The following is a 17,667-nucleotide window of genomic DNA, read 5'->3' as shown; positions in this document are numbered from 1 at the left end:
ACAACCGTGCGGGTTAGAGTCAGACTGGGAGCTGTGTGTTATGGCCCCCCCTACCGGACGGTGTGCCGCTTGGTTCCTGTGTGTAAGTTCAGCGCGCAGCCACAAGATGGCGGCGACACACAGCGGGAAAACATCAGCTAGCTGGAAAAAAAGGTACGCTTGATATTTACACAGGCACACCCCGGAAGTAATTTGTAGCAATGAACTAATTGTAATGGCGATGAAAACGTCTGTAACGAGCTTTGAATTATGACGAACCTACTAGAAAAATAATTAATATCTGTTGTGTGACTATTAGCAACATTAATGCTACAACTTATATTTGATCAGTTAATTTGTCATGGCACGAACTATTCTGTGTCATTCGTTAATTAAGGTGAGCTGTATATGTCTGATAAAGAGTGAATTGCATTTTGTGAGAGTTTACACGCGCTTTAGGACCATGGACCCACCCCTACAACCGACCGCGGTGACATAAATCAAGCGCACACAATAATAAGCACTTGGCTGTAAACGTGACGTATTTCCTGGAGAAAGGGGTTTGTGGCAGTTTGTTGTCATCTCCATCCAATAGTGAAGCGCTGTATTGTGTTGGCACGTAGCCTCTTTTATCCCACCTTTTTTGTGTCCGTGTATGTATTTTACGAGCCTGCAGAAGTGGCTCAGTCCAGTCCGCAAAGACACCACGTGAAATGACTTTAGAAGAACCCTTTAAAGAAATAACTGGGTGCGTCGGCTGAAGTTGAACTGGCAGAATTTAAACCATGGTGGTGGTGGCAAGTTGGAGGTGGATGACAAGCAAGACGGGATAGTTGAATTCAGTACTTTTTGGACGAGGATGGGTGCGTGCGGATAACGGTCTAACTACACAAAGTAAAGGACGTACAGCGTCAGGTTAGATGGAAAGTTGAAGCGCCGGAGAAAAGGGGAGTCTCCGTCCGGGGAGGCAGAAGAAGAGGATGAGGAAGAGGCATGCCGTCTCTGTCTGCGCAGGCATCTGACTTTCGAAGGTAACTGCTACGAATGACAGCTGCCTTGATTGTTCTGTTAGTTTTCCCCCCCTCTCTAAATATCCACGAGTTAAACGCAGGGAGGGGAGCTGTGGCAGAGTGGGTGGGAACAATGGGAGTATATTTGCGGAAAGCGTTTCAGCATCTGCCAGTGCTGCCTGCGTCCCTCACCAGTGCTCCCAGTCAGGTGAATCCTTCCCCAGTCTGGATAGCAGGCTGTTTTTCACTGCAGCATTAGATGGACCTTTCTGTTGAAGGAAACATGACTTAGTGAGACAATTGCAAGCTTTGAATTGCCTCTTCTCTGGTAAGTTTATTGTTGGTAAGATAACATGTTGTTCAAACTATTATGTTTTGTGTTGCTTTTGGCTCAGTTCAGATATATTACCTGCTTTCCACCCTCTGTTGCACACATTTTTCTCTTACTTATTCATCCTGAAGACATAATAGGCTTAAGCCATCATCAAGTACTTTTATCTGTGTAAGGTGTGAATTGCTGTAATAAATTCCTGTTAGTGCTGCTGCTTCTCGGGCAGAGCTGGAATTGTTTAGATCTTGCTGCGCACTGTTCTTGCTCACACAGACAGTGTGTATTGAAGAAAAGCAGTTTGTCTGCTCAGTTTGAGCAAATATTCTGTCTTTGTCCTTGTCGTGCTGTCACCATTCTTTTCTTTTTTTTTTTACCTCCAGTGTAATACTCTGCTGGGATCTCAACAAGGGAGGAAGTCAAGGTCACCAGCTGCTGAGACAAATCTTCTTAGTCAGATTATATCACAGATTGCCCTGTAAAAATAGTCTTTGGTATCTCATCATGAAAACTTTGCATCTTGCCTTGTTACAAAGCTTGTAAAAGGGGTTTGTTTGATGTCTATTTACTCAGAGGAAGTTGCATAGACTCTGCCAAAACAACTTTCCGTCACGACTAACGGCTTTAACAGCAGTGGTGGTTCTTTGCGAGCTCTAAGGAGCACACATTTTACACAGGAGGCATAAAACAGGAATGCAGTGGTGAGGGAGGGAGTAAGAAGACAAACTTGTCAACAGTATAACTCATCTATAAACTAGGGCAGCCAGTGTTGTGGATGAGGGGACACAAGGAGTAATGCCAAGATTTGGATGGCTGTTAAAATCAGGTTGGATCTTTGTGTGGGACATTATTTATAGAATTGACTCTCTCGCTCTCTCTTGGACACATTGCTGTAGCCCTTGACAACATTTTATCCATCTCTGTATAACATGAGGACAGTGTGACTTAGGAGGGATCAAGTGTGCTTGGTACACAGTCGTGTCTTTTCTCATTTTTATTGCACACTCAGATGATCACCAACACACAGCTCACTTCCAGCTGTGCACCGCTGTCCTGACAGGGCACAACATGCCTGTGCAGTTCCTCTGGTTTTCCAATCACACTCTTAACTTGGAGCAATTTTCCCCTCTCAGGAGAGGACACTTGGCTGTCAGTGGTACTTCACAAATACTGCTGCTTGGATTGTGTGCCTTAGTTATTCTGTGAAAGGGCAGCCCAGAGCACATGGTGGGTGTTGATTTGGCTGGTGGGCAGCCTGAAATAGAGCTAGAAATCTGCATATGGTCTGTCACAGCTCTGTGTGCCTGTCGTTGCCATCGGGAATTGCCTGTTCCTCCCCATAAGGAGTAGATGTTATTTTGGCATGTTATGTTTATCACATCCCTCCAGATTTATACTAAAGCAAGGGAAGTTAAAGGGAATGCACACTACTCAGACTCAGATACATCATATTTGCACTGTTGGCCGTTTTCATGTGACAGTAGCCTTCTGCTGCTGTTCACTAAGCAGAAACAGTGTTTTTCAGATGGGTATAGGAAAATAAAAATGTCTACTTTCTGGCCTCAAACAACATCTGTGTGATGATATTGATAATACGGCTGCAATTGTGAGACTGCTAGTGCTTTAATTAGTATTGGAAATGATGGCCCAGTCATTCATTGATCATTTCACTCAGGCACAAATAATGGATCTAGTCTAACAATAGTTATAAAAGAAATAACGACCTGTTGATGTCTTTTTATGTAATGTGTTTGGCACAGACTCGTTAGATTTGATCATTAAAGAGCTGTGACAAAGATGCTTACCCAGGGCCAGATATTTTACAATTGAACATTAAGCCCTTTGTTTAAGATGCCAAAAACTGTAAATATATAAAGCAAAGGAGTAGTGCACTTATTTTGAAGTATAGTATTACTATTTTTAATTATTTGCATGTAAATGTTAAAATAAATCAAAAATAAATATAAAAATATATAAATAAAAATCTATAATAGATCATACATAGCTTGATATAAACAAACTTCAGCTTTGTTTGGATGATGATGATGGGGATTTTTTCTATTACTCCAATAGCTACTGTTATAGCAGTATGTCAGCAAACTAGACTGGCAATGTGCTGCAGTAATTTACCCAGTAACGATTTTGCAATAAAAAAATTAACATATGGATTTTTCTCCTTAGAAACAGTAAAGTCACTGAGTCATTTCCTATAAGTCAGAGTGATATGTATGGGTGTTTGCACCAGTTACAAATCACAAAGTGGCATGATGGACTCAATCCAGCTTTTTTTTTTCCCCAAAACAGACGAGGACCCATTATTAGTTGTCATCATCATATTAGCAACAAATTGACACAGCGCAAATCCACCAAAATTGTATTTACACAACAGAATACTGTTAGACCTTTTTGTGAGAGAATCAGTATTCAGAGGTCTGATTCATAAAATCTGTAAGTCTTCAGCTTACAAAAACTGCTTACCAAGAGCTTAATGAGGTTATCCTAACAATGATTAATTTACAGTGTTGATGCATGGATGCTGCTTCTCCTCCTCTCAGTCTAGTGGAATTTTAAGGAGGTTTTAAAGGAAAAGGAAGCCTTTTTTGGTGAGTTTATACCACAAAACCATGCTCTGATGGTCACTGAGCGCTTCCACTGGATATGTGGGGTTTGAAGTATGCTCCTGAAAGACACTTGAGCTGTCGTTGCTGAGGAAGAGGAGACGATTGCTCATTAAGAATTTTCTTGTCAGAATGTCTGTGCAAAATGTTTTGATAAGAGCCACCTGTTGTTGCCGCTGCTGTTCTGAGAGAACATGGTTTTTTTAGTGCACTGCAGGTCACTTATCCACCTCTGCGTTTCCATGGGCTCATTTACTCCAGTGTGGTAATAATCTCAAAGGGCCTTATGCAACTGATTTTCTATTTTCATTGTAGTTTGTAGATTCTGAAGTCTTAGTTCTCCTGTGGTTTGAAGGTTGAAGTTTCATCTCAGTTTTATGTCTTTGATGTATATTGTAAGAGCACGTAGCCTCTTGTTAACTCCTCTTTAGGCTGTGTGTTGAGAGACGATGTTTCAGCTGTTGTGTTTTAATGCACTCGTTATATTCCACAGTGCCGTATGAGGGGGAGGGGGACCCCCTACCTCACTCCCCTCCTCTCTGTCTTCCTATCTCTATCTCTCTTCCTCCCTTTCTCTGCCGTCTTAGTGACAGCAGACCCCTGCTCGTGTTTTTGTCGCTGCAGTATAGCATCTAATGAGCTCAGAAGAATTGCTCCATGGGAAGACTGACAGCCCCTGGTCATGTCTCCTCCACCTCTCCGCCTGCACTCAAATCACACCCACTTCCAAATGTATATATGAAGTCACAGATGTGTTTGCAGAGATTCTTCTCTTTGGAGAGTTTGTATGCCTCTAACTCTTCAGAGACGCAGTAATTGTTTGAGACTGGCTTAGAAATAGTTGCCAGTTTTGGACAATGCTATTAGAGAGAGAACCTAATGAAAATACAATAGCTACCTGCAGACTGCTCTTTCAGTATAAGTTTGTTGGATGTATTTGTACTCCTCAAATAACGGACACGTTCGATAAGACTCATAGTCATTATGGGCAATAGATTAATATTAATTTACTTACTAAACTTCCTCAAGGTAGGGTAGGAGATTTCATTCTGATGCACTTTTTGTTAAATTAGTGTAACTTCTCTTTACAAACGATAGCAACCAATTAGTTCGGCAGTTTCACATTAAAACAAAGAATATGAATCATCTGTGGAAGCTATAAAACCCTAAAAATATCAGCCAGGGATGACCCTGCATGGAGTATTGGCAGGTTGTCACTCTCTTCCTGCTCTGACCGCAGCTCGTCTTCAGGTAATGCGCGTCCATGTGATTGGAGGCGTGGCTTCGGGGTGAGCTCCGAGAGAAAGGGGCGTGTGTTTACTTTCGAAATCTGGCTGACTCTCACTGAGTTTTCAAAATCTCCTACCCTACCTTTACGAGGGGAAATTTTCCTGTTTAACTGCTATTCAGTTTAAAAGGCTAACTAACCTCAGCTATATTTCACAAGTCTATCAAAATAATAGGATGTTTTACACTATAAATTTGTAGGATAAGAAATGTCTCATGCTTATTTTCCATCTCCTTAGGTCTTGTTTAAATGCTAGTATCCCCTTTTTAATCCTATCAGTCTTTTACATTGTTGTGAAGGAACTTTGGTCCAACATTGCTTCAGTTCATTGAGGGTTTTGGGCATTTACATATGCACAGACCTCTTATGGTCCCACCACAGCATTTCAATTAGGTTGAGCTCTGGACTTTGACAAGGCCATTCCAAATCCTTGATTGTTTTATTTTTCAACTATTCTAGTGTAGATTTCACCTTTGGACAGATGGCCTCAGTGTACAGAGGAGTTCATGGTCAACTCAGTCACAGCAAGGTGCCAAGGTCCCGTGGCTGCAGAACAAGCCCAGATCATGAGCCCTCCACCACTGTGCTTGACAGCTGGTATGAGGTGTTTATACTGAAATGCTTTGTTTGAAAGTAGTTTTGCAAACATCAGCTGTGCCTTTATGTGTTTTTTAGGCAGAAGGTACCCCTTTCAATCAGACTGTACTTGTTCAGTCTTGTGCTGTCAAGGACATTAACATTGAACATGCTCAGTGAGGCCTGTAGTCTCTGAGATGTAGCTCTCTGGGGTTGTCTTTGTATTTCTCTGGGTTTTGCACGGTCTGACCTTGGGATGAATTTGCTGGGACGTCCACTCCTGGGAAGATTGACAACTGTCTTGAATGCTTTCCACCTGTCAATAATATTTCTCACTGAGGAACGTTAAAAACTCCAAACAGTTTGGAAATGGGTTTATAAGCCCTTTCCAGATTGATGTGCAGCAACAGTTTCTTATCTGACACCATTTGCAAAATACCAGCTTGGGATGAATAGAGTATTTCTATTATGTATTCTGTTCTATTGTTTATGTCTTTCCCTCTTGCCATCGTGTCAACACACACCTGAATGCTCCAGAGCAGCAAACTGCCAAAATGTCTGCTTTTATAGAGGTCTGCATACCTGCTGATGATCAGTTCATCAAGGGCTGATAAATAATATGGAAGCACACAGACCTGCCTTGTGACCTTTTTAAGTATGATGTAGGTATGGTATGACACTGCCATAAGACACTGCCATCTTTCTGTGCAGCAGAGGGGCCTGCAACAGATGGTGTGCCTGCCCCCCCTCCCCCGGAGCTGCAATCTTGACATCATTGAGTCAATCTAGGATTTAATGATGAGATAGAGAAAGGATCGCCAGGATTTTTGGGACGACTTACCTGCTGTTTATCTTCTATATATAGATGAGAATGGGTGCTGTTTTGTGTGCGGTGGGTGATCAATATTCAAAGGTACCTGATGGTGGCCAATTAAACACATGTTGTTTTTTCTCTGTGTGACTCAACCTAAGACAGGTCACCAGGTGGAAGATAAATTACCATCCTAATTTAGTCCTCCCAGAGAAACGGCATTAGTCATAATGGGCTTCAACTGGCTTTGATATTTTTCAGTGTAGATTAAGTCTGATTTCCATTAACATCTTTTTTTTGTAGTAGTTAGGGATGGACTTACTGAATGGTATTGTGATTTTACATTGGTGGGATCAGTGGTGAGAAAGGACAGGCATTTAGGCCTGCATCATCTTGCTCCTTTTCATATTTCTGAGGATGAGCTGATATACTTAGCGGTTACCCACACCTTATCTTTATTTTCAGCCCGAGTCAGTTCGCTTATACCTCAAAGCTTTCCTTTTTATGTGTGAAATACAAGCTCCTTTCCAATGACTCAAAGAGGTACAAATCAAAGGCCAGCAGAATGTCTCAGTGTGAGAATCTTTTTCATTTGAACTGATCAAATTATAGTCCCTTTTGTCACGCTTGTTATTTTACTATTCAATTAATACATGTTCAACAGCATCTTTTCAAACCAAATAGGTACATGGGTGAATTTGCATTTTGCAGTATCCTAAAATTAATAGCTGTGTCTGTGTGAAAATGTAAATATCCTGTCCCTCAGAAGCTTCTCGTCACCATTAGCTGTGTATTGGTTTGCTTGGCGCCTTTCCTGAATTGCAGCAACATGCCTGCTGTATATTATTATCATACATTACCATTTCAGGTCTGAAAAAGACGAAGAAGGATTGAAAAATAATTTCGTTTTTTGGCAGAGCCTTTCTCTGTTTTGGCCTTATATTTATGCATTGCACATTTGTTAAGATTGTTTTTTTTCTCTCAGTCTGACAGTGGACAGCTCAGATGCATGATAAGGTCTGTGGTTGTGATGTTTATTTTTGCTGCAGTTTTTGGTGTGTTTTCTGAATGGAAGGTAAATTAGGCTCAAGTATGACCCAGTTAAGAAGGCCATGTTTTGGCTAATAGTATGCTCTGTCCTCTCATCTCTAGGCCACTGTTCTACTTTGCTTCTGTAAGGTAGAGCAGCCCCACTCTGCCTGGGAAGCAGTGACAGACGGACGGATAGACGGCCCTGTGAAGAGTTCTCCTTTTAATGGATGCCAGGGTGGCCCTGCTGCTCTTATGGACAGTCCTTGTCCTGCTGACAGCTGAATTGAAGTCGATTGATGCTGCAGAGGTCTATACCAACACTTGGGCTGTCCAGATCAATGGAGGACCAGGGGAGGCTGGCCGCATCGCCAGGGAACATGGTTTCATCAACCACGGCAAAGTAAGTTCTTACTATTTACTCTTATACTGCATAGTACTGTATATGTGTGGCTCTCTCTGTACGACTGTATCCATGGTGCTTTTGCACATACAATAGGTAAAAATCAGTGCTACAAAACGATTCTACATCAAAGCTAAGCGTCTGAGAGCCTGACATGACACCTGCAGGCTGTCCTGTTTGTGCGGCAAATTTCTGAAGTGTGGCCTCCTCCATTTCTCTTAGCTTAAGTGGGGCATGCATGACTTCCAAACACACTGGCAGACAGTGGTGTTTACAGAGTGGTGTTAGAAATAGACAGGAATAATAAGGCTGTTATTTTAGGGGCTAGAAGAAGGTTGTTACGTTTGATTATGATGTAGGTAATTTAATGTTATTGCTAGCACTTCAGCTTCTGTTTGAGTGTTGCTAAGTTATTATAATTAATTGAGCTGTTGTTTCATAATATTTATATATAGGAGTTAAACACATTTGTCAGAGAAGCTGAAGGATGAGGAGGAAGAAGTAGAAGTTCAGAGGTGTATTAGGTCCCTTGAAAATGTTTCCAAGGCTAAGTTTTTTTTCATATTTGTGCTCAGCACTTGACAGTGAGTCGCTATTTGGTCCTCTTCCCCTGTTGCTGTACTTGAGACGCAACTTCATTTGCATGTGTCTTTGGTGGGCTGTCTGAGTGCTGCACACGCCAGTGAGCATCCCTCTGGAGTACTTCTAAGGAATATGCGTAGGAGGTTCTGCACATACCAATCCACCTCTACCCACCTCAAATAAAGAGGATTTTCTGAAAGAGAGGTTTGCGAAATTAATTCGGGCTTATCCCTGTTTCTGTATTTTGTCGAAGATAAAGTTTTGTCGGGAGCTCGAAGCCAGATGTCTGTTTTTCCAGTGAAAAGCTGTCACATGGGTTTACGACAGTCTGGACAAGATTAGACATATTCAATTCTCTTTATTATACTTAATGACATCCATGTGAGCTAATATCGAGCAGATATAAGTGACACAAGTTCTGTCTAAGTATGTAGTTCCGTTAGCTTATCTGTATAGGCGTTCATGTTTAAAATAGTCAGAAAAGATAACACTTTTATGTGATTTTACCACTCAGTGTTGATGGTAATTGCAGAGAATTGAGGCAAAAAATTCTTCTGGTGTATTGACAGAAAGAGCTTTCTGAGTTGTACGGCTCTCACAGTCATTATTGCAACATTAGTTATATTGAGTTTATCAGGGTAACAGGAAGCCATGCAAATAGTGCAAACTGCTTGTTCAATATCTTTGATCTTTGGACTCTTGAAAAATGCCTTCACCTCTCTGTAAATGAGGAATAAAACTTTCACTGTGTCCTGGAGTCAGTAACAGTGTCCAACAAAAACAGCCTACACTGAGGTTCCCAGCAGCAGAGTGATTCAGTGTCTGTTGGCATTGGGGAGCAATTTGAGCAGAGGTACCATCAGTTGCTGCTTCTGCATGATGTCCTTTATGCCACAGTCTTGCAGGGCTAATGCAGCTGTAGCCTTGGTCTCTCTTCACTATGGATAGGGCTACTTCAGTGCATTTCTTCAGCAATATAGCCTTCAGTGTAAAAAGTGACCTCTTTTTGCTAGTTGGAATTTAACCTCTAAGTTCTAAACATTTGTTGTTGGTTTTACTTGTATGCATCCTTTAAACGCATCTATGCTTCCTGCTGAGCCTTGATAGAGAGTTAATCAATGAGTGAAATGTGTGAAATGACAGGTTCAGTATTCTGCTCATACGTCTAGTAGACACAGTCTCACTCCTCTGAACTGATGCAGTTCTTCTTCATTTCATACTCCCCACCCCCACCCCTCCCAAAAAAGCTTTAATTGCTTCCTTTCTTCTGTTTATCTCTCTTCATTTTACCACAACACAAAGACGCTTTGGGTCTGTGCACTGCCTATTATACCTCTAGATTAGTGGGTAGATGTTTAGCTTTATTTTAACCTTGTGTTAATTAGTGATTGGGTCAAAGACAGAAGTTGCAGGAAGAGAGCATTGGAATGAATCCACATCAAATGGCAGGTTGTCAGTTTAATGTGTGAGACATTAAGTCATTCAGGCCCAAAGAATAAAAGAAGACTGTAACCACCATTTCACAAGTGTGCCCTTAAACAACCTGCATATCTCACCCTAGCAGTTTTGATGTGATATTCCAGTAGAGGATATAGATGCCTGCAAGTTAAGAGAGCACACGCACGGGCATGTGGATAATAATTTGAGGACAGACTGCAAAAAGAGACGATTAACATTTTCCAAAGAAAATAAGAAGCATAGAAATGAGACACACGGTGATATCTTGCTGTAAGCACATTTGGGAGACGCTAACAAAAAAAGAGGAGGGTAGCTAGTAGTGTAGTGGGGTGTATGGACTGAAAGCGTGATTGCTGCATGACTGAAAGGGTGAAATTTTGTATTATACTCTGTCTGGAATTAGATTTTGTGGGAGTAGATCTCCATTGTTACACAGAGACACCCAAATAAGTTTTATTTTTGTCTCTCGTCGGTGGGTGCTATGAGAAAATGACAGCCAATATTCAGTATCTGCACCTTAACAGTACAGTGTGGGTTATGCGAGGCTATGGTTTAGACGAGGCTTCGTAGGGCTGTGGGGCTTAGAGGGAAAAAACGGCTTAGTCATTTTCCCATCATCCTTAGTGGTTGTTCTACAGGGCACTTGAAGAGAGCAAAGAGGCTGATGTATAATCAGAGGCAATGGATTTTTTTATTACAAATGTGATTATAGGATCATCACCTAACTGATTGTTTGTTCACTGCAGTGCTTACAAATGCCTCATTGTCACGGTACGTTTATGTACACAGTTACTTGGTAGGTTTCAGTGTGTGTGTGTATGTGTGCCGAATACCAAGGATTAAGTGTAAATGTCATTTAGACTTCCTAGTGTGTGCCGGTGCTTTACACATTGTCACAGAACCCTGTTATATCTGTAATATGTCCAATAAGGTTTTTTTTTTCAATAACGCTTTGTGTGTGCGTGGGAGTTCCAGACCAGGGTTTAGAGCTAAATGTCATGTTGTGTTCTTGGTGAGTGGAGTCAGAATCATTGTTTTTATGAGGATGGGCAGGCTCTGTGGGCGTTGACAGACTGAATCACCCTGGAGTAGACTTTTAATGCCAAGCTCTTTGTCTTTCTTTCTGTCTCTCTTTCTACATCACACCATCTCCAGTCCCCTGCTGTTTGTCTATTATTAGCATTAGCTCACTCAAAACACGTGGCTATAGTGTAATCTGAAATCAAGGTTTTGTTACCCAGCCGCCCACTATGTGCTCCATTTGTTGTGGCCGTCTTCAAAAACAGCAGGAAAACACTCCAGTTCCCTTTTTTGTTGCATGGTTAACAGGCTATTTCCAGGTAGCGAGTAAATGTTTGATAGCAGTTATGTTGTGCCAGCTGATGGTGCTATAATATTCTCTCAAAATACAATTTTCCAAGCATACACTACACTCGGTATTTGTTAAAATTGCTATCTGAGTCCACTGTCCATTACTCTGCACATGAGACCCTGCCAACTGTGACGCACAAACCTACTAGCCAAATCTCTCTCTTCCTTGATTTGATACAGTGAGCTGTATTGACATGAATTATAATCAAATAAAATTCATCAAAATGTATCCTTGTCTCTCTCTCATCTACTTATCTAGTGGCTGTGGGAGACAAGCACAACACAACAGCACACAAAAATGCTTTTAGACATACAGTATAAGGGTGTTGTTCTTGGGGTGAAAAGTGGTTGTTTATTTTCTATTTGAATATAGTTTATTAAATGAGATTTGTCAGATCGACTGGTTATATCAGTGCAAATGGGAGAGTGTGTGTGTGTAGCAGTACATCATGTGTTTGTCTAGCTGATATTTTTCCTTATTTTAAGGTAATAGTTTCATAAAAAGCACATTTAAAGTGGGTCTCCATCTCTGTGTGTTCCCTAGGCTTTTTTTTTCTTTCCAGTGCATACCTTTTCTGAGATGTTCATATTCTTACAGTTTAACTGTCTCACTCATAAACCCATACTGCACTGTGCTGCAGCATATAGACAGGCAACTCCTGCACCTGCAGTGTTTGCTGTCTTCTGTTTCCCACAGGACTTTAAAGGGAAAATAGGGAGTGCCTCTCTGAGTAAAAGCTGTGAAGTCTTGCCGTTGGCACTAATGAATCTCAATAGATAAAGTCTGGAGAGATGCTAATGTTCTATAATGGTATCAAGAGATTTTTAGGAGAACGTAAGATGATCTCTCAGCAGAAATTCAAACTGTTTTTCTCCATCAGGCAGTCTCAAGTCGATTTTTGTTTGACTTTTTTGCCTTGTGTTCCTTTCAGTAACATTTTCACACGTTGTATGATGGGCTGTTTTATATTCAATAGGCACAGCATGTGACAAAACAAACAAGGCAAACTGTGCGCTATAAATTGCATAACAAATTGCAGCATAAATGGCAGTAGCATTTGACCAGATGATCTCCTGAGCTAATGCTAGCTAAGGAGGAAGCTTCAGTTCAGCTGCAGTAGAGTGCAAGGCATTTAGTAAACAATAAACCATTGCATGATGTGTACTGTTTAACAGTTCATATTGCGGTGTTCACCATTCCAACTGCAGCTTCCTCAGCCACTAGTTCAGGTACTCCCAGTGCACTGCATGTTGCCAAACTTGTTAACAATTTTTATGCATGAAAAACAAGACATGTTGATGTTGTTTAAGTTCAAACAAATGTTTGACATTGAAATACTTGATATTATTTTAGCCTTATGGACATGATGATGGAAAATCAACGGAATTACAGTGGAAGACATGAGCTTCAAGATTAGCAGTAATCTGTGTTGGAGGCTTAGTTTGATGCCACTTGTTATAATAAAACTATAATTTGAAGAATTGTATAACCTAGTTTTACTACAGTTTTTAAATAATATATTTGACTGGTTGGTCTTTGCCTAAGTGGAGATGAGAAATATGGATTATGCAGTGTGCTCTTCGGTTGTTTACATTTTCAGCTTCCTGACTAATACACTCTCTTCATAATTATTAACTCACCGTGTTAATATTCATGCATACTGATTGACAGACTTTGCCCTAATTTATTTCTACTCTTGCAGCTCCATTTCCTCCCTAGGATCATTAAACTGCATGAAATGAGCTTCCAAAAACCTAAAAAATTTCTGAAGAGGCCCAGATCGCACATTTTCAGACACAAACATCTTATTTGTTCTTCCCTTGTTGTTTTTCTGTCTGTCCCCATTTCCCGCCTGCTCTTTTTTCCTCTGATTTATAATTTGTAAACCTCATAAATCCAAACTTGAGATTATTCTCTTGTGTGTAAGTACACTTCACTTTTTGAGTAGATGGCATGCGTGCAGCAGTGTCCTTGTTGACGCCCCCCCACAGTCTTGGATTCAATCCTAGCCTACCTCAGAGGGCAGGTGGCTGACATGAACGCTTTTCAGCTAATGTAGCTCGCTTGGGCCTTCCAGGCAATAAAAGCTGCCATATGTGTTCTCTCTGGTCCTCTCTCCCGTCCACCTGGCATCAGCCATTTTTCTGTGTTTATACCTTCACTTGTCATATACATACATTGACGAACCATTTGCATTGCTAATGTTGCTTATTTCCACACTTTGTCATTGTTCTGGGTTCTAATACATTTTGTTTTATTCAAGCCAGTTTAGGACAGTCCTCATTCTGCTGTTTTTCTACTCTAATATTCAACCTATTTTGCCAGGATGATAAATGCTACTTCAGACATAACCCTGAGTGACTTAATTAAACAACAGTAAGCTTGAACCTTTGGATCTTTAGTTAGTGTTCTTGAAAAGCAGTCTATGTGCAGAGCCTTGGTTCTTCTTGGTTAATCAATAGTGGAAAAAGTCCTTTTCCTTATGTATTATCTTTATCGTTTTAATTATTTTAGAACTGTGACATGAGGATGTACATTTTCACAGTCAGGTGCAAATGTGTGAGCATTCCACCAGCTTCTTTCTTCAAATGAAAGGTTAGCTGTAATAAACACCTGTGTTAGTGTCAGCCTATTTCAAAGAACATGTCCACCCACAACTACGCTTTCCCCACGGTACCCACACTTTCACATTTTTTGTCAGATATTGGTGGATTTTTGTCCAGAGTAAAACAGGTTCAACAAATAACAATGCATTTACATTGTATTCATATTATAACAAGCACATTAACTGTTATCCAGCTTGCTTTCTTCCTGCTTTGTTTTTGCATATCCTTGCTTCTTTTGCTGTTTTCGTGCTGTGTATGCTTAATCAGGTTGAAAGGGCATAAATCTGTTCACAGTTATATTGTTGGGACACTATTTCCATTTCTGCATAAAAATAATAACTCCCAAAAGAATAAATAATAAAAATTAGGGTGAGATCTTGGTTTAATGTTTAGGCCAAGGATTTGGCATGTAGTGTTTTTAGATAGGTCTAGGGTCAGTCAGTAGTCAGCATAATTTCCTCAGAAGTGATTGAATTGTGCATATTTTTTTTAGGACCTTTATTTTTACGGTTTTAGCTATCTGAGAGTTTGATGCAACCTTCTGCTCTCGCTCACTGACTTACAGCCGTATTTTAAAGCCCTTGTGAATGTCTGCGAACTGGCACACCAGCAGCCTGTTCTGGCATTAGGTTGCCATGGCGAAAATTGCCAGCATACAGTATTATTTTTTGTGGCTATTTTGTTGGCAGTACACTGCTATGTTTTTTCTTACATCTGACAGTAGTAAACCCCCTAATGCAATGGGGAGGTTAGGGTTGGGGGCTTTTTGCCGCTTTGTGCCACTTTGTGCAGGACAAATTGGTGTTAAAAAAAACACCACAGTGACTAATTAATAGCATCATATTTTATGCGTATTTAGCACATTTAGAGGTTGAAAGGACAAGAGATAAAAAGTGGGGATTTTTTTTCCAGAAAGACATGTTGGAAAGTGGAACATTTCTGTCACTTCTGGCTTGCCAAGGTGAATTGTAGCGACCATGTAGAATAAGAAATGACATGCCGCCATGCAAGTAAGACAAATAACATAAGGCTGTTTAGTTTAATAGAAGAACAAGGTATAGGCCTGTTCTATGGTGGCCTTTCTTTAATATAAAAAAAAATAGTTGGTAAATACTCTTAAATACGTCTTATCACATTTGGGGAAATACTTCACAAAAAATACTTTCTCATTGTGACTTTTTGGCATTTTATATTTCACACCCCCTAATCTCTTACTCTTCCAATATTTGCAGGTTGTCTGCAGGTCTGGTCTCCAGTCATTCACACCTCTTTCTTTCCTCTTCTGTGTCACTCTTGCATTTCCCTCTTTTCCCTTTTCTAATCCTCTAGCTTCTACTTTATTTCAGTGTTTACAGATCTGAGTGAAGTGTACCTCCTTGTCCCCAAGCTGTCTCTCATTTAAATGCACCACTTCATTATATAGAGCCTGCAGCCACAGACCTCTGAGCTGTTTCCAAAAATGTCTCCTAGAAACGAGTTTGTGGTTTGCACAGAAATCATCATTCAAAAGGGTCCAAAAACCCAGGCATCTTTGACGGATTAAGCTGTAGCTACCTCTGCTACTAACAGTGCATCTGTAACAAGTTAGCAGTAAGGTTGTGGACGACAAAAGATTTGTGCTTTGGAGGAGGGCTATTTTAGTGGGAAGGGTTGCAGGGTGACTCAAAGACCAGACAGTATAGATCAAGTTTGCGAAAAAGAATTAAGTCTATCAGACTGCTTTCTGTTCCTCTGAGATATGGAGCCAGCCATGCGTGTGCATTGTCTACCTTCATTTAAGTCCCTTTTCTTCAGGGAGAGCTTTTTTTAAAACGACTCACATTCATAATCTAGCCATTATTGACTCAGGATGGCTTTGGGTGAATTGAAGATGGAACGTTTCTTTTGTAAGGCATTCACTTCTGCTCTTCGGGAGGAAAAATACAATGGCGTATTATGGCCACCACGTTTTTTGCCTCCCTTGTAGATATATGTTGACTTTTACAGCATAGTGCAATTTGAATGACACACTTTAGGTCAATCATGACCCCATGAACGTTTCATCTTAAGCCCAGATATCCATGTTTGTTCTTAGCTTGTATGTGTTTATTTGTAAATTGTAGTCGTAGTTACTGACCCTTGGGGAAAGCAGAAGAGTAAAAAACATCTCAGAATTAAATAAGAGTACAGCAGCCACTTCTTAGCTTTCTCTGCTATCACACTGTGGCATGATTTTTTTCATAACCAACAGACAGGTTGAAGGCTGAAGTTCTAGCAGCTGAATTTAATTCTAGCCCATGAGCAGGTGTCACCACAAATAAAATGTTCTTACAAGTCATGTGTAAGGATCCTGCATGGAAGCTACTGTAGAGCTCTATCTGTCAGATATGACAATAAAGAGTATCTTTCCCTGTGTCACCTCACTCAAGCAAAATATATATATATATTTAAATATTTGGGTGGAAAGTCCCTATCAAATCAACATTTCTGTGGTACAATCCTAACCTGACCATTTCATCATTATTACATTTGTTTTATTAGATTTATTTTCATTATATAACAGAAAAGGCAACACAAGGACAATTTCTTGGCATTCTTTCAACCATCGTCATGAGGTTATCACTTGCAGTGCTTTTCTAACAGTCCTACATGGAGTACCTCCTTGTTAGCTGCTTTTCCTTCACTTAGCGGGCCAAATCATCACAAAGTACATGCAGGTCAGTGCATCTGATGCAGCTCTCCATCACTCTTTTTCTTGGTTAAATAGCCCAGAGGTGTTTTTGTCACTGCAGAATGTTGCCCGCCCCCACCACCATCACACCGCCTCCTTTGTGCTTCATGGCGGGAACCCACACATGCATCCCCCTAGTCTGCAGCACATCTCACAGGCACAATGGATGGAATTAAAAAAAATCCACATTTTCTCTCGTTAGATGTTCACTGGTATTATTGTCTGTTCTTTGATTTATACCCAAACATTTCTTTTTATTAGTCTCCATCAGTGGGAGATTCTGTGCAGAGTTTGGTCATGAAGGATTTGTGCACTCGCTTCTGAACACTTGATGTTGGGATGTGTGTGTGTGAGAAAGAGACTTGAACTCTTGGAAGCATTGAAGTAGGCACCAATGTGAGGTGTGTATTGATGATTTCAAAGGCTGCTCACTTTAATGATCTTATCCTCTGCTGCAGAGCCAGCGCTCGGTCTTCCTTTTAGGGGGCAGTCCTCGTGAGAGGCAGTGTGATTGTCTATCATAAATAATAAACTTATGATAGACATCATCATCATCATTCTTTTTGCTTAGTTGTCATAATATACAGTAGAATCTTTGAATAGGGCTTTGAATAGCACAACACAATTAATGGTCTTTAATGCAGTAAAAAGTCAAGGGATGACACTAGTTAACAATAGACAGAGCTCACTTTTTAAATGAATGTGTTGGTGTGTGACATTTATTCAAGCAAATCCTTGGCACTTTTGTCTTCAGAACAAGCATAACTGCCATGTTGCCCCGTACAGGTGTGTGTTTCAGAATCATTTCTACAACAGTCAGTCGGAGCACCAACTGTTTAAAACCACTCTGCATGTCAGGTAGATGTAGCCGCAGTGATTTGGGTTGGAAAACTCCAT

General features: G+C 40.6%; 1 protein-coding gene across 1 annotated transcript in view; it reads left to right on the top strand.

Annotated features, from left to right (window-relative positions):
- The first annotated feature begins 5 nt into the window (after positions 1-5).
- The window catches only part of furinb (furin (paired basic amino acid cleaving enzyme) b), a 76,772-nt gene continuing 59,110 nt past the window's right edge, over positions 6-17,667 (top strand). The window contains exons 1-2 of the mRNA XM_028407687.1: positions 6-1,010; positions 7,763-8,042. Coding sequence (XP_028263488.1) covers positions 7,866-8,042 — 177 coding nt within the window. The 5' untranslated portion in view covers positions 6-1,010; positions 7,763-7,865. The remainder of the gene's footprint in view (positions 1,011-7,762; positions 8,043-17,667) is intronic.

This window comes from Parambassis ranga, chromosome 6 (genome assembly GCF_900634625.1).
Source record: "Parambassis ranga chromosome 6, fParRan2.1, whole genome shotgun sequence".
NCBI classification, from domain to species: Eukaryota; Metazoa; Chordata; class Actinopteri; family Ambassidae; genus Parambassis; species Parambassis ranga.
The sequence above is the reverse complement of the archived record's forward strand: the minus strand, read 5'-3'. Positions and strand labels throughout refer to the sequence as shown.